The sequence below is a fragment of the Marmota monax genome, unplaced genomic scaffold (assembly GCF_021218885.2).
Source record: "Marmota monax isolate L192 unplaced genomic scaffold, Marmota_monax_Labrador192_F-V1.1 WCK01_AAM20220418_F8-fsc00010, whole genome shotgun sequence".
NCBI classification, from domain to species: Eukaryota; Metazoa; Chordata; class Mammalia; order Rodentia; family Sciuridae; genus Marmota; species Marmota monax.
In genome coordinates this window covers 17,387,988-17,409,862 of record NW_026692321.1, presented here as the reverse complement: position 1 = coordinate 17,409,862, position 21,875 = coordinate 17,387,988, and the positions used below count along the sequence as shown (strand labels likewise).

At 46.9% G+C, this 21,875-nt stretch overlaps 1 protein-coding gene across 7 annotated transcripts in view; it reads left to right on the top strand.

The window, feature by feature from the left end:
• Adcy3 (adenylate cyclase 3) overlaps window positions 1-21,875 on the top strand; it is an 84,132-nt gene that overhangs the window by 11,512 nt on the left and 50,745 nt on the right. For 4 of the 7 annotated variants that reach the window (XM_046441375.2, XM_058578395.1, XM_058578394.1 and 1 more), the window contains exon 3: window positions 6,728-7,015. The exons of the other annotated variants lie outside the window; for them this stretch is intronic. In XM_046441375.2, coding sequence (XP_046297331.1) covers window positions 6,728-7,015 — 288 coding nt within the window. The remainder of the gene's footprint in view (window positions 1-6,727; window positions 7,016-21,875) is intronic. 7 annotated transcript variants of the gene reach the window in all.

Here is a 21,875-nt window from a genome sequence, read left to right as displayed (position 1 = left end):
CTCTGCTTTCCTCTGACTATGTTTTTAACTGTCTCTTCCAGCAAAATTCCTCTTTGTGGTTCCTAAGGAATTCACTTGGTTAGAAATGAAGCCGTTTCTCTTCTTTTCCCTTCCTCTCCTCAAGAACTAAGTTTTTTGTAAACAGAGAAATAAATAGCGTGTTTCAGAAGAGCTCCTGCCCCTCCCTTTACCTCTTTCCAAACCCCAACATAAGCCTACTGGATTTGAACTTCTGTAAGATCTCCAGGGTTGTGTTGGTTCACATATCACCAAGATTAGTCCCCAAGAAGTGTAGTTTGGTGGCAGCTGAGTTAGACTTGGCAGTGATGGCTGTGTTTGCTGCCTGTTCCAGCTTCATGGCTGGCTGTAGGTGGGCTTCTGGGCTGCCCTCAAAGGCTGAGTTTTCCACCCAAGGGGACCATACCAAGGGATAAATCCCCATGGGCCAAATTCCTAAAAGGCTGACAGATGAGCTTAAGGCTTGTCAACCATCTTAGTTTGTTTTCTGTTGCCATAACAAAATACCTGAGACCTAGTACTTTGTAAAGAATAGAGGTTTTTATAGCTTGCTCATCGTTCTGGAGGTTGGGAAATCCAGAGTGTGGTGTTGACATGGGATCACTTTTTAGCGAGGCCCCTGTGCTGCTTCAACCCATCCCAGAAAGTAGAAGGACAAGGAGGCACATGGGGGGCAGACAACACATGAGTTCATAACACCACCACTCCCACGAGGAAGGCACCGATCTCTCTTAAAGGCCCCAGCACCTCTTAACACTGTTATACAGGGAATCACATTTCATATGAGCTTTGGAGGAACAAATCACATTCAAACCATAGCAGTCACCAAGCTGGTTGTGGTAGGTGCCCTAGAGAGGACAGTGGGGACGGTGGGTAGTAATCCCTCCCTGGGTGGTGGCTCCTTCTGCCCTGTCTTTTCCTAGCCCCTGACTAGGTGTCGACCTTCAATGTCTGCATAATAAATACTCACATTTCCTAAATGAATGTCTTATAACAAACAAAAAAACCCAAAACACATGTCTTCAGAATTATTGACCATTTCCCCACAGTAGTTAAAAAAAAACAAAAAAAACTTTCAAATCTCACTAAGTGATCATAGCTTTGCTTGTTTGCTTGCTGGACAGTTTCTGATAACTAATAATCGGGGGTGGGGTGGGGAAATGCAGAACAGACAGCACAATGGGGGACACAGGAAGCAAGAGAGAGGTTTGGAGCCAGGCTCCCTTTGTTTGGTTGCTTGTGAATGGTAGCGTGTCCCTGAGAGGCTCGTGAGGACAGAGGGTGCTGTACTTCTGCGACAGTTTCCTTTTGTTTCATTACGGCAATGGCCTCTCACTTGCAATCAATTTTCTTTTCACCTGTTTTTCAAGGAATGGCCTGAGAGTGAGCAGTGGTGGGAGATGGGCTGCAGCCCGTCTGGAGGGATCTGCACTGGAGGAAGGCCAGACTCCGCCTGCCTTAGGCCAGGTCACTGGCACTGCAGGAGCTGGGTTGGCCTGGTCACAAGCTGATGGCATCATCTTTGGATCATGGGTTGTGGGACATTCCCATGGATCTCGGTGGCCTCACTTTGTTCCCCTGTGCTGAGAGTTCTTCCTGCTCATTGGATGCAGGGGAGGAGAGGCTCTTGGGCTCCCTGTGGAGCTTGCGGGCCGGGGTGTCCCATGCAGACCCAGCTTTTGCTTCCAAAGCGGGTCTGGAGACTCTGTTCAAAAGGCTGACAGATAAGCTCAAGGGTCATAAATGGCATTTACGCAGGTCTTTAAAGTATGTTTTACTTATGTCAGTTTGTCCTTACACCCACTGTGTGACGTTGCCACTGGCATTTTGTAGCTGAGACAGTGGAGGACAGTGAGAGCAAGTTCAGCTCACAGGGATGCAGGGCTGTCTGGTCTCAAGGCCGAGTGTTCTAGATCAAACTCAGCCAAAAGCGGGCTTCTCTGAGGGGACAGAGACATGTAGTTGGTTAAACCCATTAACTCTGAAGTTTTCAATTCTGTATCTCAACAAAACTGGCAAAGGTGCATTAAAATAGGTTGGAAGTCATAATCTAGAGCTTATTTATTTTTATACATTTTATATAAAATATGAATATCCTATTACATAAATATATATATTTTCAAAACTCTAGTTATTTATCTATTTTCTCAAAAGACATAAAAATTCTAAAAACATAAGTGGTGCATTTATTGTACAATTTGAGGTTTTTTTTATCAGTGTCCTACATATAGGATGATAGGACTTAATGGGTTAATGTAAAACGTCAAATAATTGTGGTATTGGTCACACAGAGCCACCCACCAAAAACATGGCTTTTACTCTGGAGGAAGGGAATAACAGTAAAAGATGGGTGGTGGTAAGCACAGGTCCACAGATGACCCCAGTGTGGTGTTGGAAGTCCTGTGGCACCTTTGCAGAACTCGGAGGGATTCAGGGTATTGGTTTGGATGGGCACAAGGGAACTCTGGGGCTGATGGCAGAGTTCTGTATCTTTTTCTTGTTGTTACTGGGGATTGAACCCAGCAGTGCTTTACCACTGAGTTACACTTCCAGTCCTTTTTATTTTATTTTTTATGTTGCGACAGGGTCTCACTAAATTGCCAAGGGTCTCACTAAGTTGCTGAGACTAGCCTTGAACTTGTGATCCTCCTGCCTCAGCCTCCCAAGTCACTGGGAATATAGAATTCAGCAACTTGAGTGGGGATGTAGTCACATAGCAGTACATTTGTCAACACCCATGAAATTATACATTTAAGATGGGTGCAGTCTACTACATAAAGCTCATTAGGTTTTATAAAATGTTAGTAAAATCCAGGAACCCCCCAAAGTTATATATACACAACACACTTATGTGTGTATACACACATACACATGTATACCTATGTATACACCCACATTTACATTTATGCATATTTTAAATAGCTTATTTTAATTTAAAACATTTAGCTGTATGGTTCCTTGGCTAATACTGTGCTGCAGGGAAAGTTCTTTTCTTTGCCTATTGGAATAGGTTGAGTATCCCTTATCTGAAATGTTTGGGACCAGAATTATTTCAGATTTGGGGATATTTACTATACATAATGAGGTATCCTGGGGATAAGACCCAAGTCTAAGTGTAAAATTCATTTATGATTTGCATATTTCTTGTATATATGGCCTGAAGGTAATTTCTATGCAATATTTTTAATAATTTTGTACATGAAACAGAGTTTCACAGTCTGGAGTCTTTCTCTTGCTGCATCATTGCCAGTGCTCAAAAGCTTCAGATTTTAGAGCGCTTGGCTTTTGGATTTCCAGATTAGAGCTGCTCAGTGTGTACTCCAGTTAGTATCCCTAGTGACCTTCTTTTGCAGTTAGGATGTGTAGATAATTTTCAGTTTCCTTGAAGTGAGTGAGAATTAAAAGTCCCTTGGAAATAATCAGGATACAGAATGCTTCTAGATTTATTTATTTATTTTGGGGTACTGGGGATTAAGCTCAGGGGCACTGGGCCACTGAGCTACATCCTCAGCCCTATTTTGTGTTTTATTTAGAGACAGGGTCTCACTGAGCTGCTTAGACCTCACTTTTGCTGAGGCTGGCATTGAACTCGCAACCCTCCTGCTTCAGCCTCCTGAACCTCTGGGATTTCAGGTGTATGCCACCGTGCCTGGCCTGTCTAGATTTTTATGACTTCTTTCTTTATTAATTTTAGACAAATTTTTATTGTTTTGCTCGCCTCTAATTCCATGGCATTTTTTTAGCTACTTGCATTGACCAAACATTTCTGAAATATTCATTTTTTAGACTCATCTTTCTTTCACATTCATATTTTATCTGTTCAATTCCATTATGTAAATATAATGCCAAAAAACAACTGGCATAAACAGGTTTGGGACTAAATACAACTAGTTTTTAGGAAATACTCCAAAAGTTGGAGCAGAAGTCAATGCAATTGTAGTAGACTGCACCCTCTCTTCCAGAGAGGCTCCCGCGGGCTGTGCATGTGAGATGAGGAGGTGTACAGAGGGGTGGACCTTCCTGACCAGTCTGGCCCGTTGAGCCCTTGAACTTCAGTGCCGTCAGTGTTCTTGCCCCTTCCTGTTGAGCCCCGCCGTTCTCCCTGGTTCTAGAGTGTCCACAGGAAGTAATGTGCATCTGCCTCTTGTTTTCTACCCAGCGGTCCTCCCAGTCCTGGGATTCGGCTGTCGTGCTCTCCCTTGGTCTCTTTGCGAGCCCAGCCCGTCTCACTTTTCAGAAGTCCTCCAGTGAGATGGTTTCTGGACCGTACGTTGTCCTGGGCATCTTCTCTAGCAGCAAACTACATCGTGGTGCCCAGGAGTACCTTCTACTGCGTTACAAACATTTCCCAAGCCTGCTCGAAGAACCCTACCCACCCTGCCTGTTACAGAACACAAATGCTACAAGTGTCATTTCTATAGTGACAAACTTCACGTGGGGGATTCCCACTGCTGGAGATTTAGACATCAGGCCTTAAGATTGATCATCTACATAAAAACAGAAGTTAATTTAGAGAGCCAGGGCAGCTCTGTTGAGACTGCTGAGCTGTTCCTCTTCCAGGAGGATATTCTACTTCGGCAGGGAGAAGCCTCTCGGGGACACTCGGCTCGAGCTGCTGCTTGGAGTTGGAGAGTGTGTTTGTCTCCCTGGGCTCTGCTGATCCAGGCTGTGCCCTCTGCAGCCTGCATGCCCCTCAGTCTGCTTGCCTTCCTCCTTGCTCCTCTGTCCCTGACTCCTACCAGATCAGCAAAGGTCAGCCCAATTATCCAGTTAACCAGAGCCGGACACCTCCCTCTTTGTCCACCCTCTTCTTTTCTTGCTGAGATGCCTTATTTATTGTTGAATTTAGCATGTGTAATTTCATTTGTTTGCCTAGTGATGGATGCTTCTTTTCTGTCTGCTTATGTATCTTTCCTTCGCCAAACTCATGTGAACCTAGATACGGTTTTGCTCAAGCTGCTGGGTGCTGGGAATATGGAAATGAGTAGCCCTGGGTCCCAGCCTGAAAGGAAAGCCCTGCTCTGTTTATTTGCTTCCTTTAAAAACAAAAACACAAATTTATTACTGTCTGGTTGTGGTCCTGGTTCTGAGAAGTTATTCTGTTAAGTATGGGTTGGGTATTTATCCTGAGTTATTTGGTGGAACTACATGAAATTATCAAATCAAATCACTTTCAACCCATCAAAAATGGCAATTTCAGTGTATGGTTTAATTTAATATAAAAGAAACAAACATGTTCACTTGGAAAGCCTGAAAAATACTATAAAGGATGGAAAAATACTACCCATAATATTGTTCCTCAAGGATAGCTTCTGTAGCATTGGCCCCCCTTTTGAAGATAGATTTGAACATTGATTTTCTTCTATAGTTATTATAAATATAGTTATAAGAAACTAATTCAGCCGAGTCAGGAATATAAAGAATAAAAGTGAAAGTCCTCCGTCCCTTCCCCGTCTCCTTCCCTTAGGTTACCATTGCCAAGTGTTTGCTGTTGATTCTTCCAGAGATCTTCCTGTGAATTTACGTGTTTATGTGACTGTGCACATTTAGGACTGGTAGGTGATTGATTTAAATTTATACAAATCAGTGAGGCAGAATCCTTAGCACTAACATCGATGTCCCCCTCTGTGTGACTGTCGTCTTCCTCTCTAAGGGATGGGGGCACCCGTGGTCTGAGGCCCTTTCCCTCTTCAGCCAGGTGGTCCCATTGGAGGTGCAGACAGGTGGCCTCCTTCGGGAGCTGCAGCCTCAGCCCAGCAAGCTGCCCTGGCCTCCTTCCATTTGTAGCAGCAAGGAGTCTTTCACTGTCCTACGGAGCAGGAAACCCAGGGCCTCTGTGGGCTGGCAGGCCAGTGGCAGAGGTGACCAGGGCTAGCGGTGGGCCAGTAGAATCCCAGCTGAGAGCCAGGTCCTGCTGTTGGACATGGCGCCTGCTTTGGACTCTGGTCCTAAGAGAGTAGCTTATTCACTGGGACTCAGAAAATCATCCAGATCAATACAGCCATCAAGCTGTGGGCAGTGGGTGTGGGTGGTTGTGGAGGAGGTGGCACTGTGCCAGGGTGAGGAGAGAGCCTGTGGAAGGTGTGAGGCCCCAGAGTCTCTGTGTCCTGCCAAGGGCTGACATTCTCTGCGTTTCTCACTTTGCCTGTTTCATAGTGTTTTATCAGGAGTTGAGTTGAGGCTGCCCCTCTGTGGGTGCTGGGGTCTTGGGGAGACCATTTGATCTTGCTGAGCCTTGGTTCCTGTGTACCCCGCACTCCCCATGCATGAGGAGGGTAGAGGGACAGGGACACTGTGAGTAACACAGAGCCAGATCACTGGGCTTCTGTTTGTCTGCTCTGTGATCTTGGTCAACCGGCTTAACCTTCCCTGTGTCCTTAGATTTACTAAGTCACTGAGCTCTTAGAACCAGCAGCCTTCTAAGTTTGCTGTGACTGTAGCGAAGATGCCAGCTCTCAGGGAGTTGTGTAAAGAATACGTGAACCGAGGAGTGAAGGCACTTTGTAATCCGCCGAGCCTTGTTCAGCTGCAAGTGTTACTCTGATCACATTTATCCGTAACTGTGTAAAGCCCCAGAGCATATGCCTTTGAGGAAGTGCCGGAGTGCATTTTGCGTGGGCAGAATTTACAAACAGGGAAGAGTTGGGGTTTGCACCCCAGGGACCAGGTTATTCAGGCTCACTCTTTCCTGCCGGCTGCTTCCTCCTAGACGGGGAGCCGGGACTGCATGAGAACCTGGCTTCCAGGGACATCCCAGAGCTTTCTGGAGAAGAGGCCCCACAGAGAAGTGACTTGCCTGAGGTCGCACAGAGAGGCAGTGTCAGGGCGGTTCTGTGGTCTTCAGCTCCTGGCTGCGTCCAGTCTCCTGCATCGTCGGGGAGCTGCTGCCCCCTGGCACACCGGCGTGTGTGGAGGGGCCGAGACCTGCCACAGGCCCAAGACAGAAGGGAGATGGGAAACCCACAGATTTTCCCACTGGTGCTGCCAGTCTCCATTCGTGAGTGTCCTGTGGCTCTGCTGAGGTTACTGGGGTAGAGAAGGGGTGGAAGGCCACCCAGCATGTGAATGGGAGGGGGAGGTAGGCCTTGGAGGCAAGTGACATTGGGACATGGGTGATGGGGAGTGAGGGGCAGTGGAGTGTTCGGAATTTGCCCAGGCAGGAGGCTGAGAGCGTGTGGTTGCGTGGGAAGAGTGCAGCAGGTAGCCTGCCATTTGTGCTTGCAGGGGACGGCACTGTGGTGCTCAGCCACTGCAGGTTTCCAGTGCAGAACAGGGATGTCTTCCGGCCGCAGGAGCAGGTCTTGGTTGCAGGATAAATTCTGCTTGTTTTCCTGAGGTCTCTCCAGCCTCACCAGGCCTCTCCCCAGAGATCTGGAGCCAGGAGCTGCGTGTCTTCCTGGGACATGTTCTCCTGCTCCTGTCCCTCTGGCTTTATGAAAGTGAGTTCAGAGGCTGAAATGTCCAAAACACTGACCTGAGAGTGAAGATCCTTAGTCTGGCCTTTGTGATGGACTTAATCTGCCCTGTGGCTCAGTGATTCCCTTTGGAGAGAGGAGGGGGTGCCTGGTCACTCCTTCATCATGCAGCTGTGTGCCCAACCTCCCTCTGAGGCAGTCCTGCAGGGGGCTTCCTGATAGAGCTATTACTTCTCCCATCCCAGACACAACAGGCCCATTTCCTGTCCTTTGGATCTCAGAGTGCGGCTTACCTCAAGGTGACTATGAAAGGAGGTCCCAAGCCCTCCAGGGCATCTGTAACAGATTACAAGAGTTCAGAGCTGAGGCTGTAGCTCAGTGGCAGAGCGCTTGCCTAGCACGTGTAAGGCACTGGGTTTGATCCTTGGCACCATATAAAAATAAACGATTAAATACATTCTGTCCATCTACAACTACCAAAAATAATAACAATAATAATTTAAAAAAAGAGTTCAGAGAAAGCCCCAAGGAGGAGGCAGCACTGAAGGTCACAGTGGGTATCAAACCCTCCGTTATAGGAGAGGGACACAGGTGTCCACTTGTTAACGAACGTCTGGAGGAAAACACATACATGGTCACAGAGAAGCTTTTACTGCAGAATTGGGTGTGTGATGGTGAGAGAGAAATCCAGAAGGCAATTTGGGATTTCAAAATGTAAGACCAGAGAATGTTATCTGGGGTAGTTATGACAACAGGGAGTCATGGAAGGTTTTGGGGCAGGCAAAAGAACCGAGCTGAGCTGTCCTTGAGGAAGATCATCCTGGTGACAAACTGAGGGCTGTGACTGAATGGGGTGGAATACAGTAGCAATCAAGGGAAGTGCAGGACACAGTGATTTACTTGGCCAGAATATGCTGAGGGCCTGCTCTTGTGCCTCGTGTACTAGACGTTGATATGTGTTGGTTGTTGCCCTGGTGATTGTGAAGATTTCCACACACTCCCATAAATGGTGAGAGACTGTTTCAAAACCACCTCTGAGAAGGTGAAAGAGAACAACAGTGAAGTGGTGGCTCAGAGATGGGGAGTGACACTCATCAAGCACCCACCTATTTCACGCCTGGAACCCTGATCCTTACCCCAACTCTGTGGAGATTACAGAGAGAGAGAAACCAAGGTGTTCCCTGGGGACACACAGGCCATTGGAAGGTGGGGCTGGTATTCAGCTTCTGCTCCATCCAGGTCCAGTTTGGGCCCTTTATGCCACGGACAGGGGTCTTTGAATCAGGTGTCAAAGTTGTAGGTAGTGAGGTGGCAGCACATTCTGTGAGAAGTCTGAGGAAAAGGGAGAGGATACCTGTGGCTGGATTAGGGACAAGGGCTGGCAGTTAGGGAACAGTGGGGTGTAGGTATGGTAGGCAAGAGGCATATAGTTGAAAGAGGGCAGTTGCTGCCCCTTTCTGTGAGCTATCAGTGATGGTGTACACCAGAAATATAGCAAGAGACGGCTGCCTCCAGTCAAGAGCGAGCAAGACAGTCTGGGGTTACCTCCCCCTGTAAAAACAGCTAGAACTGGAGAAAGTATTGGGAAGTCTGACCCATTTTGGGATAATAGGCCATGATGAACAGTGAGTCCTTGGAAAAGAAAACTAACCGTCGGAGCCCTATCATCACCTAGGCTTTCTTCCTGGAGATAATTCTGCCCCAGGGAAGGAGAGCCTAGGGCCTGGCACTCACTGAGCTGAGGCAGAGCAGAGTTTGGGGAAGCCAAAATTTCTAGAATTTATAGAGCAGAATACCTTAAAGGAAGAAGCGACAATGAGAAGAAAACTCCAGAAATCTGTATAGAGGCCCTCTTAAATCTTTGGATTAATATCAGTCTACTATGCACAGGTTAAAACCCTGTGGGACCAGACAAGAACTACTGAGGGTAGCTGCAAGACCAATAGCATGCACCAACGCAGGGCCAGGCTTCTGCTTACCCTCTAGCTGAAGAGGAGACTTCACTGAATAAATGGAGCACTTGATAGAAACGTAGAAGGGCCATGCATCAGCACTGGGACATACAAGGCTCACCCTAAAATAGTTTAAAAGTAAATATGAAATAATCAAATTAATCAACAACTAACTTAACTGTCTAACAGGAAAATATCCAAAACTCTTTAAAGCAATACAACAAATTCTGCATTGAAAAATGCAAAGTTAAAAAAAGAAAAAGTAAAGTTGACAGTGTCAAGTGTCTTGATACATGACCCAATGTGACAAAAGAAAAATTATCAATAGTAGTAGACCTAGTAATAATACATGTTGGAATTAGCAGAAAAAGGAAACAGATGTTTTAAATATGTTTCATTTTCTCAAACTTATAAAGGAAAATATCAGCAAGATGATGAGAAAAATGGAAAACTGTTAAAGTATAGCATTTCTGGAAGTGAAAAATAGACTATCAATCACAGAATCAAAATGAAAAAATAATAGATTAGACAATGCAGAAAACATGATTGATGAATTGAAACTAGAACCATGAAACTATCTAAAATCAAGCACATAAAGAAAAACCATTGATAAAAAGTAAACCACAGGATGGCAGGTGGCAGTTTATTATATGTGTGATCAGAGTCTCAGAAAAACAGGAGGAGGAGGACCAAAAAAAGAAAAAAATTTGAAGGGATAGTAGTAGAAAATTTTTCTAAATTTGCTGAAAATTGTTAGCCCATAATTCAAGAAGCTCAACAAAACCCAAGTAAATATAGCAAATAAAAATAAAGCAAGTCAAGTCAAGGCACATAATAATCATTCACTTAATAAGAAGACGTTCATAAAAGCACCAGAAAGAAGATCAGGGGTGGGGGAGATGTCACATAGAGAGAAAGGAAGATGAGAATGACAGCATATGTCTGGTCAGAAATTATTCAAGGCATAAAACAATAGAACTAAAAAACAAAAATTGTTAATGTAGAATTTTGTACCCAACAAAAATAGTCCTCAGATATGAAAGTGAAGTAAAGATATTTTGTAGACAAAGTCAAGTTGGGAGAATTCATCACCAGCAGCCAGAGTGTTAAGGTAGAGTTTTTTTGTTGTTGTTGTTTGTTTGTTTTGTTTTTCTTTTTTTCAGGCAGAAGGAAAATGATACTAGATAGATATTTGTGCTATACAAAGGATTAAAAGAGTCCCAAAGTGGTAAATATGCAGGAATATATGAAGCTTTTCCCCCTTTTTTTAAAAAAAAAAATCTTTGCAAAACTACCTAAAGACGAAATATAAACAAGATACTGTGGATTTTATAACATATATAGAAGCAAAATATATGTCAACAATAATATAAAGGACAGGAGTGGAGAAATGGAAGGGTACTGTGATAATTTCTTAATACTGTATGTAAAGTAATATCATATTTGAAGTAGACTGTACTAAGATAAAGATATATGTTGCATGTCATAGAGCAACCTCTAAAAAAGCATTAAAAAAGAGGTGTGACTTGTTAGCCAAAAATGGAGATAAAATAGGACAACAAACTAATTCAAAAGATGATAAGGGGAAAGGAACAAAGAATAAGTGAGACAAACAGAAGACAAAAAGCAAGATGTCACCTACACACAGCGCGCGCGCGCACACACACACACACACACACACACACTCATCTTCCCTCTGTCACCCTGGTACCGGGATTAAATCCAGGGGTACTTGAGCACTGAGCTACATCCCCACTCCTTTTTTATTTTTTAAATTTTATTAATTTATTCAATTTAGTTGTTAATGAACCTTTATTTTTTATTTATATGTGGTGCTGAGAATCAAACCCAGTGCCTCACACATTCGAGGCAAGCACTCTACCATTGAGCCACAACCCCAGCCCCTCCTTTTTTATTATTTATTTTGAGACAGGGTCTTGCTAAATTTCTGAGGGTCTCACTAAATTGCTAAGACTGACTTCAAAGTAGAGATACTCTTGCCTCAGCCTCCTGAGTTGCTGGGATTACATATTAAAAATCATACTGAATGTGTCATCAGTAAACCATTTAATATGCAAATATTGTCAGATGGATACCAAGGCAAGAACCAACTATAATTAAGAAGTCCATTTTAAATATATAAGATATTTTAACAAAATATAAATAGGTTAAAAATAAAAGGATGGAAAAAGGCATTCCATTCAAGCACTTATCAAAAGAAAACTGGAATGGTTTCGTTAGTATCAGATGGGTAGACTTTGGAACAAAGAATACTGCCAGGCATAACAAAGAACAGTTCATGATGGTAAGGGAGTCAACTCATCAAAAATATATCATAATCCTAAATGCAAATACGTTTGATGACAAACCTTCAAAATATGTGAAGGAAAAATTGATAAAACCAAAAGGAGAAATAGACAAACCTATAATTAGATTTGGAAATTTCAACACTTCTCTCTGTTAATGGTAGAACTAGCAGGCAAGAATATTAGTGTATGTATAGAACACTTGAAACAACCCAGACAGCCAGCTGTACTGAAGGCATGTTTACAGAACCTTATACCCAACGACTACAGAAAACATTATTTTCAAGTGCATTGAAATGCTCCTGATACTGGGCTATTAAATAATACTCAATATGTTTTAAAAAAGATTAAAATTATATTAACTATGTTCTCTGACAAAAATGGACTAAACTAAAAATAACAAAATGTATCTTGAAAGTTCTCAAATATTTGGAAATTAACACATGCCTAAAGTAAGAGAGGAATCACAAGAGACAGAAAATATATTCATTAGATGGAAATGAAAACAACGTATTGAAATTTGTGGGATGCAGGTAAAGCAGTGCTTAGAGGGAAATTCATAGTATTAAAAATGCTTATATTACTAAAGAAGAAAGGTCCAAAATCAATGATTTAAGCTTCTGCCTTACATAGAAAAACTAAAACTAAATCCACAAAAAGGAGAAAGCCATTAAAAAAAGAAGAACAACAACAAAAATTCATTGGCAAGTAATAAAAATCAGAGAATCCAGAGTTGGTTCTTTGAAAGGGTCCTGGGATTGGGATGTCGCTCTTTGCACCGTAAGGCTTGAAGCCAGGCAGCAAGCAGTGGACACTGGGCGTTATAATTGGTGCCTAACAGGCAACGGGGGGAGAGGGGTTCATGGGACTGAGAGCTGCGTGAGTGGGACAGACTGAGGGGTCAGGGTGAACCTGGCAGCTCAAGGCTGAGGGCCGTGGAATCTCATTTGAGAAGTACCAGTGTACGGCAATCTTACTCTCAGTCCAGTGGTTCCTGAGTAGGACTGGCTGTGTCAGGACCCCCTGGACGGGGAGGAGGGCTTTTTACAGAACACAGACTGGGCGGCCCAATTCAGATACACCAAAACCCTACTTGAGGGTGAGCCTTGGAATGTAAGCACAGTCAGATCTGGGACATGCATTCTCAGGTGACAAAATGAAGTTGACACATTCAAGGAGATAGGAAAGCTGAAGCCATAGGGATAAAGTCCAGAAGTCATCTTTGGAATTTTTTAAAAAATATTTTTAATTGTAGATGGCACAATACCTTTATTTTATTTATTTATATTTTATGTGGTGTTGAGGATTGAACCCAGTGACTCACACATGCTAGGCAAGGGCTCTGTCACTGAGCCCTAGCCCCATCATCTTTGGAATTTGTAAGATTCAGTAACATTTACTGAGACCTACTGTATACCCAGCACACTACTGTGCTAAGTGCTTTATGCACATCACGGTCATGAGTTCTGCCGGCCCACTCTGAGCAGGGTTCCCTCGTTATTCCCTCTGCAGAGAGGAGGAACAAGCTGAAAACGTGACTTCCAAGGCCATGGCCAGGGGCTGGTGGAGTTGGAGTTTCCCCCAGTTGGAGCTTGAGTTTGAAGCCATGCTTCTCATGGCAGTTTCATTGTTGCATCCGGGACCCCTAGATGAAGGACACAGAAACCGAGCGCCTGTAGGCAGCTACTGCATGATGCTGATGATGTGGTTAAATCCCACCGTCACCCAAACGCAAGAGTCAAGAAACCCAGAACAGGGCATTGTGTATTTACAAAAAAAAAAAAAAAAAAAATCATGCCAACAAATAGACAAATTAGGTAAAAACCAAAAGGAAATATTTTTAAAAATCAGGAACCCGTGGGGATTCCGCCTGTGTATATGTTCCCAGGCTGAGCAAATTCTTGCAGTGTAGTGTCCAGAGTCAGGGAAAGTAGCCGGGGGACTAGAGGTCCTCCTCCCAAGAGGAAGACGGTGCTACCCAGACGTGGGACCAGGCAGTGAGCCATGTGGCCTGTGGCAGGGACTGTCACGTTGTTGGAAAGAGGACCTCTGTGCCAGCAGAGACCCCACTCATACAGCAGGCCCCAGTTACTCCTGGCCACACACAGCACCCTGCAGGGAGCCACATAAGTTGGTGGCATCTCCCAGGAGGAGATGGCAACAGTGATGATTCTAGGGGACATCCTTGAGTCAGCCCTACTTTCTAAAGAGTAAAGCCTTTGCAAATTTGGGGGCTGAACAGTGAGTGAAAAATGGCTGGCCTGGCAGGGTGGGCAGGGTCTTCTGTCTGTCTTCCTGGTGGCTGTGACCCTGAGCTTCCAAATGCCTGTGTTTCACACAGCAGAGCAGCAGGGCAGGGTAAGGATTGGGTTCTGTGCCCAGGCCCTGCCTGCAGATTTTATGAAGGGTCCCCTCCCTGCTGGTCCTTTGCAGCACGCAGCTTGAATTGTCTTCAGTGACAGTGGCTTCTCAGAGAGTTCTCCAGATGTCAGATGGAATAGACCTGGAGGCTTTTGTGGTGCCCTGCCAAGAGCTGGGAGACTCCAGATGGACAGCACCCTGCAGGTTCTCCCCGTGGGGGTGTCTGGAGTGGGAGGAGGGGGTTTCTACAGAATGGAGCCTGGTTGCGGTGGGGCTGCGGGCCTGCTGGCCGCCAGCGCGTCCACAGGAGTGAAACCGTAGGAAATTTCAGATAACACTCCCTGTTCTTCATTGTCTCTCACAAAGGGAATATTCATTCCAGAAAGATTATAGGGCAAAAAGGAGGAAATAAAAATTGCCCCCAAGCTACCCCCTCCCCCACAAGTTAGCCACTGTGAACAGTGGGTGTTTCTGCTCCTGGCCCTGCCCGCATGTCACCTCTGCCAGAGACAGCAGTCAGCGTGGTGCGTGTGCAGACCTTCCCTTCTCATGGTGATTTGTGCCGTGCATTATCCCCCCCCAGGGAGCAAAGGAAAGGGAGAGTGAGGTTGCGTGGGGCCAGGCAGGCGAGGCGGCTCCCGGGAGGCAGAGTTGGCTGGATTTTGAGGGGAGGGTGGACGTGGCAAGCTGGGGTGGGTTTTGAGCAGAGTGCTTCTGACCCCGGGGACGTAGAAGCGTGTTTGCTGGTGCTCAGGAACCACGGGTAATCCCGCGTTCTGCATGTCCTTCCTCCTACCCTCCTCCTCCATTCCCTCATTTCTTCAGCCAGTAGCCATCACGCCAGGTGTTGGTCAAGGGCTGCAGATTTTAGGAAAGGTCCCATCTGCACGTGCTCCCCTCATCCTCCCTCCTAGATCCCAGCCCTGGTGACATCCTAGCACCATGTGGGGAGTTAGGGGAGGGCCACACCCTAAAACAGAAGCGGAGGTTCAGACACTGGTAATGTTAAAAAGTTCCCAGGGGCCTCACAGGTGCAGCGAGGGTGGGGATGCAGAGATGATGGTCTGATCCTCCCACCCCTGGTGGAGCTGAGGCTAGAAAGGAAGACGTCTGTTTTACTCAAAAGCAAACATTTACAAACATTCAAAAACAGTAATACAAACATGGATTTGATGGAATAGAATGCAAAATCCGTGTTCATTAGCAAGGTGAAAGGGGAGGCTGCCTCCCCAAGTACTTGGTAGAAAAGTTTGAGAGCTCTTGACACGTGGGCCTCCGTGTGGCAGGTAGTGCCTGCTGGGTGACACATTGAGGACATGAGCTTAGTTTACATCAGGAATTTTGGAGGTATTAAGGAAAGTTCATAGGGCCCAAGGTCTGCAGGACCCTGAGTGCCAGAATGGAGATTTATACTTTTAGAGGATTGGCAGCTCTTGAGAGGTTTTGAGGAGGTGGTACTTGCAAAAAAGGTAATTTTAGAAGGTTAATGTGAGCTGGGGGTGGATTAGCAGGACCAGAGGGGGCCAGAGAGATGAGTCTGTCCCCACCCTGTGGGCAGTGAGGGTTTGGGCTGAATGGTGACAGGAGGAGCTGAGGGGAAGGAGACCTGGAGGCTTGGACCTGGCAAGGCCAGGCGGCGTGAACAACCCACCCGTCAGGGTGTTCCAGGGGATCAAAACTTAGGACATTTCAAATAACACTCCTTGTCCTTGTTTCTTCACAAAGGGAATATCCATTCCAGAAAGACTGAAGAAGAAAGAAGGAAACAAAAATCATCTTGTTTTACCTTGATAATTAATGTAGATTTTGCATCCTATTCCATCAAATCCATGTTTTTGAATGTTTTAAATTTTAAATGTTTTAAAGTTTGCCTTTGAGAAAGATGGCTTTCCTTTATAGGATCACCCCACCAGGGGAGGGAAAATCCCTCATCTCCCTCATCGCCGAGTTCCCGTACCTGGTGGGAGATGGGAGAGGAGCCCAGCTGAGACAGGCAGAGCAGACTGTGTTGGTTTGGTATTTAGCTGGGGTTTACTGAGGACCTGTGCTGTTGGGGTGCTGTGTGTGATTTGCTGGGGCACAGTGGAACTTGGTCTCGGCCTGCAGCAGGCAAACATTGGACCTTTAGATCAGGGTTGGCTGGGAGATGACAGGCTTAGGTGTTCACACTGACTTTAAGAAGTGTTTCCCACCCTCGATGCACCTTTGGGTCCCCTGGGAACTTTTTAACAATACCAGTGTCTGAATCTCCAGCTTCTGTTTTGGGGTGTGGCCTTCCTCCAACTCCCCACATGGTGCTAGGATGTCACCAGGGCTGGGATCTAGGAAGGAGGGTGAGGGGAGCACATGCAGTTGAGCTGAAGAACTAGTGGGAGAGGTGACAGTCTGCCAGGGTTTTGGTTTTGCATTTTGGAACTTAAGTCTTGGCATCAATAAGAGGAAACATAATGATGACTAAGAGAGCACTTTAAGAGAGCTGGATCGTGACCAGGCAAGGAGGTGACTTAAAGTTTGAGTTAAAAACAGAACTGAGGGCTGGGGTTGTGGCTCAGAGATAGAGCACTTGCCTAGCATGCGTGAGGCACTGGGTTCGATCCTCAGCACCACATAAAAATAAAATAAAGATATTGTGTCCACCTATAACCAAAAAACAACAACAACAACAACATCCAGAGAACCGAATAAAGACATGAAAGCAGTAATAGATGGAAAATCTCATGGATGCAGCTTTGCGTGTGTGGAAGAGAAGCTGGTCAGAAAGAAAGGGCAAGCCAGGAGCTGTGGCACACGCCCGTAATCTCAGCAACTCAGGAGGCTGAGGCAAGAGGATCACAAGTTGAGGCTAGCCTCAGCAACTCAGCAAGACCCTATCTCAAAAATAAAATCAAAAGAGCTGAGGGATGTAGCTCAGTGGTAGAGTGCCTCCAGGTTCAATCCCCAGTTCTGGAAAAAAGAGAAAAGAAACAAAGGAAAGGGTGATAAGGAGGTACCATGACTCAGGGTGAGGGTGAAGGTGAACCCAAATCAGAAGATGGTTAGGAAATGAAAGTGAACAAGTGGACGGAAGGAAAACGTGCCAGTCATGGGGAGATGACCTGAAGCAACCTATTGCATGAGAATTTGGCTTAAAGAAACAGGAAGATCGGAAGACCTTTGCCTTGTTTTAATACTTATCACATCCCCTTGTGCAGCAATCCAGAAGAAAATCTCTTGGAGGAGACAGTGGTGCAGATTCCTGCAACTCAGTCATGGGGGGACCCAGCAACCCCCATTCTAATCGGTTCCCCTGAGGATGCACCATCTCAAAAACATTGAACCAGAAAGACAGCAGCCAAGGAACAGCTCTAAAGAGTTGCCACAGAGCCAGACACTGGAACAAAAGTATGGCAGATGTCCCTAGGAGCACCGTTGGGGGCTGCAGGAAAAGGGGGTGGCCGGGCAACCCCTGGGACGCAGCCATGGGGAGGAAACAGGGATCAGATCTTCAAGGTGCAAGCCTGGCTCAGGAGAGATGACCAGGCTGGTTTACTCTCAAGATCTGAGTCTTTCTGGAGCCAGAGGAAGGGATCCTGGAATCCCACAGACTGCTCTGTTCTGTCAGCACAGATGTAGGGGGACAAGGCTTTGGTGCTTCTGCGTGTGAGTGACCTTTCCCCCTCAACTTCCACATACTGTGTGATGATATTCTGGAATGGTGGATACCTTCTTCTGTCTCTAGATGACATGTTCCTCTCTCTCCCAGCTGCTATATTTGTTTTCAAGTTCATTCACAGTCAGTTCCAGAAAGTCAGGGATCAGTGTCATAAATCCATCTTGTACGTCTTAGAGCTAAGAAAAGTGAACAGGAAGCATGGGACCCTGTTATTTGGATTGCTCTCATAAATATGCAGTTTATTATTTTTTTCCTTTTTCTTTTTTTCATTTGGTTTTTTCAGCAGTTAGAGATGGGTTTGAATTTCTTTATCGTTCAGATTCATATATTGAGAGGTGTGTGCCAGCTCCCTGTCTTCAAGGAGTGTAAAAGCCACAACCTGCTCCGGGGACCTTTGCTGATTACCCTCTTCTTCCTCTGTTTACTGTAGCTTCTTCACCCCCAGGAGTTTTGATCCCCGAGGGGTCATTTTTTTAATCTCCGGGACCAGCATGAGATCTTGCCACCCACCAGACAGCTCAGTGGGATTGAACTGACCACCTTTTGAGAAAGGCCTGAAGCCAGACATGATTAAAGGGCTTTAAAATAGACTCTTTACGTGGAGTTGGAATTATTTGGCCTGGAGAGAGAGACCTAGGTGACTAAATAACGGCATCAATAAGAGGAAACATAAAATGCGGTGGCAGGTGTTTCTTTATTGAAGCAACAAGAGCAGGCGGGGTGCTTTTGATTGGTTTTGTGGTTCTTATTTGATTTAGGTAATAGACTCTGGAGAATCTGGTGAAAGTAATGCTCCTCTATAGATGGCTCGATGTGACTTTCCCCCTAGTGTTAGGGGTCCACCAGTTTCCCCAAAACCTAGTTTATAAACGAGGTTTATAAATTTGGAAACAACTGGGAAGGAGACCCGAAGGCCCTCTCCAGACTTGCTCTCTCCACCCCGAGATAGGGCCTTCCCTGCGGGTGTGTGTCTTGAGCTCTGCTGGGTCTCGGGGTTCTGCAAGTGTTGGGGGCATCCTCTCAGCCCACAAGCTCCACAGGTGATTTTAAAATAAACCTGCGTGCGTGCTTCCTGCTTCAGCACTTTGCTCTTCTACACAAAAGTGAGGAGAGCTCCGGGCTCCTCTTCAGGAATCGAGGCTGGGCCTCTCCACCTTCGCTCTAGTGACATTTTGGGCTGGTTAATCGTGTGCTGTGGTGATTGCCCCGTCCAGCAGTGTCCTTGGCCTCTGCCCACTGGATGCCAGAGAACTTTTTACAACAGCCAAATGTGTCTGCAGGCACATTGCTGAATGGCCCGGGTGGGGGCAGATCCTGCCCCAGTGAGTGCTGCTGCTCTCTGCCTTCGAGTCCTTTTGACTCCCTTACCAAGGGCAGCGCCTCAGCACCAAGGGGACTGTCCTTTTGCCTTCTTTCTCCCTCTGTCACTCTTCTTGCAGCTAACCTGTGCTTCCCCTGGGAGACCCTGGGGCTACCCGTGTAAGACACTCCCCGACCTCAGGTCCCTCCTGATGCCGGGGAAGGTGCCCAAGCTGCCTTGCAGGAGGGCAGGGGGGGCCTCACCTGGAAGAGGCCCAAGTCCAAGGCCTTGGTGCCAGTACACCCTCCACCGCACGCTCTTCCTTCTGATCCTTCCCGTGGCTGGGTCATTTTGGTCTTTCTGATCTCAGCTTAAATGACGCTCTGCTGTATTTGTCAGCTGTTTTCACCTGGTGCTGTGTCAACCCCACATGTGGGAGGCCATCCTCGCACGTGATTCGAGTTACCTCCCTGGCTGGGTGAGAGGCGCTTAGGCACAGCTGTATCAGAGCTTTCCCCACCCTTCTCCAGGTCCGAGGGCTTGTCTGTGCGGAGGCGTGTCTGGCCACTGCCCCGAAGATCCAGTTGTCACCCCTGACCTTGGGATGCTGCCCCCCTTAATCTTCATTGGATGGGATTTTCCCCAGAATTTTTTGTTCCCCAATAAAAGTCCACTCTCTGGCAGGTTCTCTCCCTCTCTCTCTCTCTCTCTCTCTCTCTCTCTCTCTCTCTCATGCGCGCTAGCCTCTTCAGTAAACCTCGCTACCTCATTAGGAGGCTGGAGCTAGGAGGAGCCGTCCTGGGGCTGGTTTAAAGGTAATTAGAGTCTTGTCTCTTTAATTCAAAACTCCCTAGCGGTTTCTCACGTCTCGAACCTTCTTTCATGAAGCCAGCGCGGGTCGCGGGCTAAACCCACACTCAGTGGCTCTTGTCCCATGGGTGTCTGTGGGTGGCCAGGGGCTCCGCTGTGCTCAGGGTGTTTGCTGCAGGCCGCAGGCCGGGCTCGGCTTGGCTGTGTGGCTCTCCTGTGCACCGAGCTCTTTGGTGCCTGTTGTTTTCATGGTGATGGCCTGAGAGGTAAAGCCAGCCTGGCACGTGCATTTCAGAAAATCTCCTGATGGCTGCTGGCCACAGCAAATCCCATGTCAAAGTCAGCAGGAAGGAAGAATGTGTCACCCTCTACTGGCTACAGCAAGCGTGTGGCTGTCAACACTTCTACAGGGGAGTGGGGAACCGGGGCCACCAGCCTCCCTCATGCCCACTCTAAAGCAGCTTCCTGGCACTCAAGGTTGAATCAATTGTTATTTGTCTACTGTTACAGGGACACTGGCAGGAATTTTTTCCTGCCTCGTTCAGTGCTAAGTCTGGGTCCCACCTGGCCCAGCGTGGTTTCATTAAATCTTTGATGCATGAATGAGCACTGGGTGAGTAGTCCTGGGGAATCGGGGAGGAGGGCTGGAGCTGGGTCTTGATAGTTCTAATAGCGAACACCCCTGGGCGCTGGGGCTGGGCATCGTGTGCAGTGCGTGGCAGGAGTAGAACCCCAGAACCATCGCGCTGTGTGGACCTCTGCAGGGGAGGGGCCGGACGTTCCAGCGGGAGCCATAGAGCCCAGGAGCAGCACGTCTTTAGCCTTTAGCGGAGTAGAGAGAGGCCAGGGTGGCTGGAGCGAAGGAGCTTGTGCAGCCGGATAAACGACAGGAGAGCCCGAGGCTGGCGCTGCATGCTCCACGTCTCTGGAGGAGCCCTCTGGTCAGAGGTGTGGGGTGACGCTCCTGGGCTGTGCCACACACAACCTGAGCAACCATTCTGGCAACCTAGCAGGTCACGAGGGATCTTGTGTGAAACGTCACATTGTCCAGATGCTTGTCCTCAAAGTCCTCTGAATTGCTTTGGAAGACTGGATGCCTTTAGCCGAGGGGTGCATGAGTTAGAAAATCAGCAGAAAAGTTTCTGGAGGTCCCTTTGTTTTGAGGCACGTGTAGAAACTTGGGAAATACCTGCGGGAAGGGCAGGTCTGGGTGCCGCAGGCCCCGAGGCTGGGCTGCCTTTGGGAGCGTGGTTATAGGAAACCTCGGAACACTGGCTTGGAGTTGGCTCAGGGCCACACCAGACATCACCCACTGTCTGCAGACCTTATGGCCACTCCCCACCCACCTGAATGCCCCAGATCCTTCCTGGACCCAGAGCTCCCGTGCTCTGGCCTTTACCCAGACTGGGCAGACTCTCTTCGTAGGTCAGTCAAAGTGGCCGTGATGGAGGGGGGAGCCCTGCCCTTGAAGGAAGGAGACCTGGGTTCTAGCACAGCCAGGGGCCATGGCCTCTGAAGCCCACTTCTCTGGCTTCAATCACTTCTTTCACAAAATGAGCATAAGACGACGCTGCCCTGCCTCCCTCTTGCGAGATTTGTATGAGAAACAGAGAAGATGACGGTGAAGGCTCTTATAAGACTTTAAAAGTATTATTAATAGGTACTAATTTGCCTTCTCACCCCTAGAACAAAATAAAGAAAACATTGAGAACGTATTTCGTGCTAAGCCCTGTGTGAGATAGGGTTTTATTTCAGTCTTATTGGAACTGCCTTGGGGTTATTGTGAGGATGGGGAGCCAAAGGTCAGAGAGGTCAAGTGACTTGCTCTGGGTCACACAGCCTGCAGCATGCAGGGCAAGACTGATGTCACCCACGGGACTTCAAAGCCTGACCTCCTCCTTGTACTCACTCCTCCACCAGCAGCTCATTCTGTCCTTGGTGGCTTCTTCCCCTGTGCCCTGGTCCTGGGTGCTGGTGAAAAGTAGAGAAACAAAGCCAAGGCCCCCATCCCTTGGAGCTCACTTCTGGGTGGGGAAACAGAAAAATGAGTAAGCAAGAAAA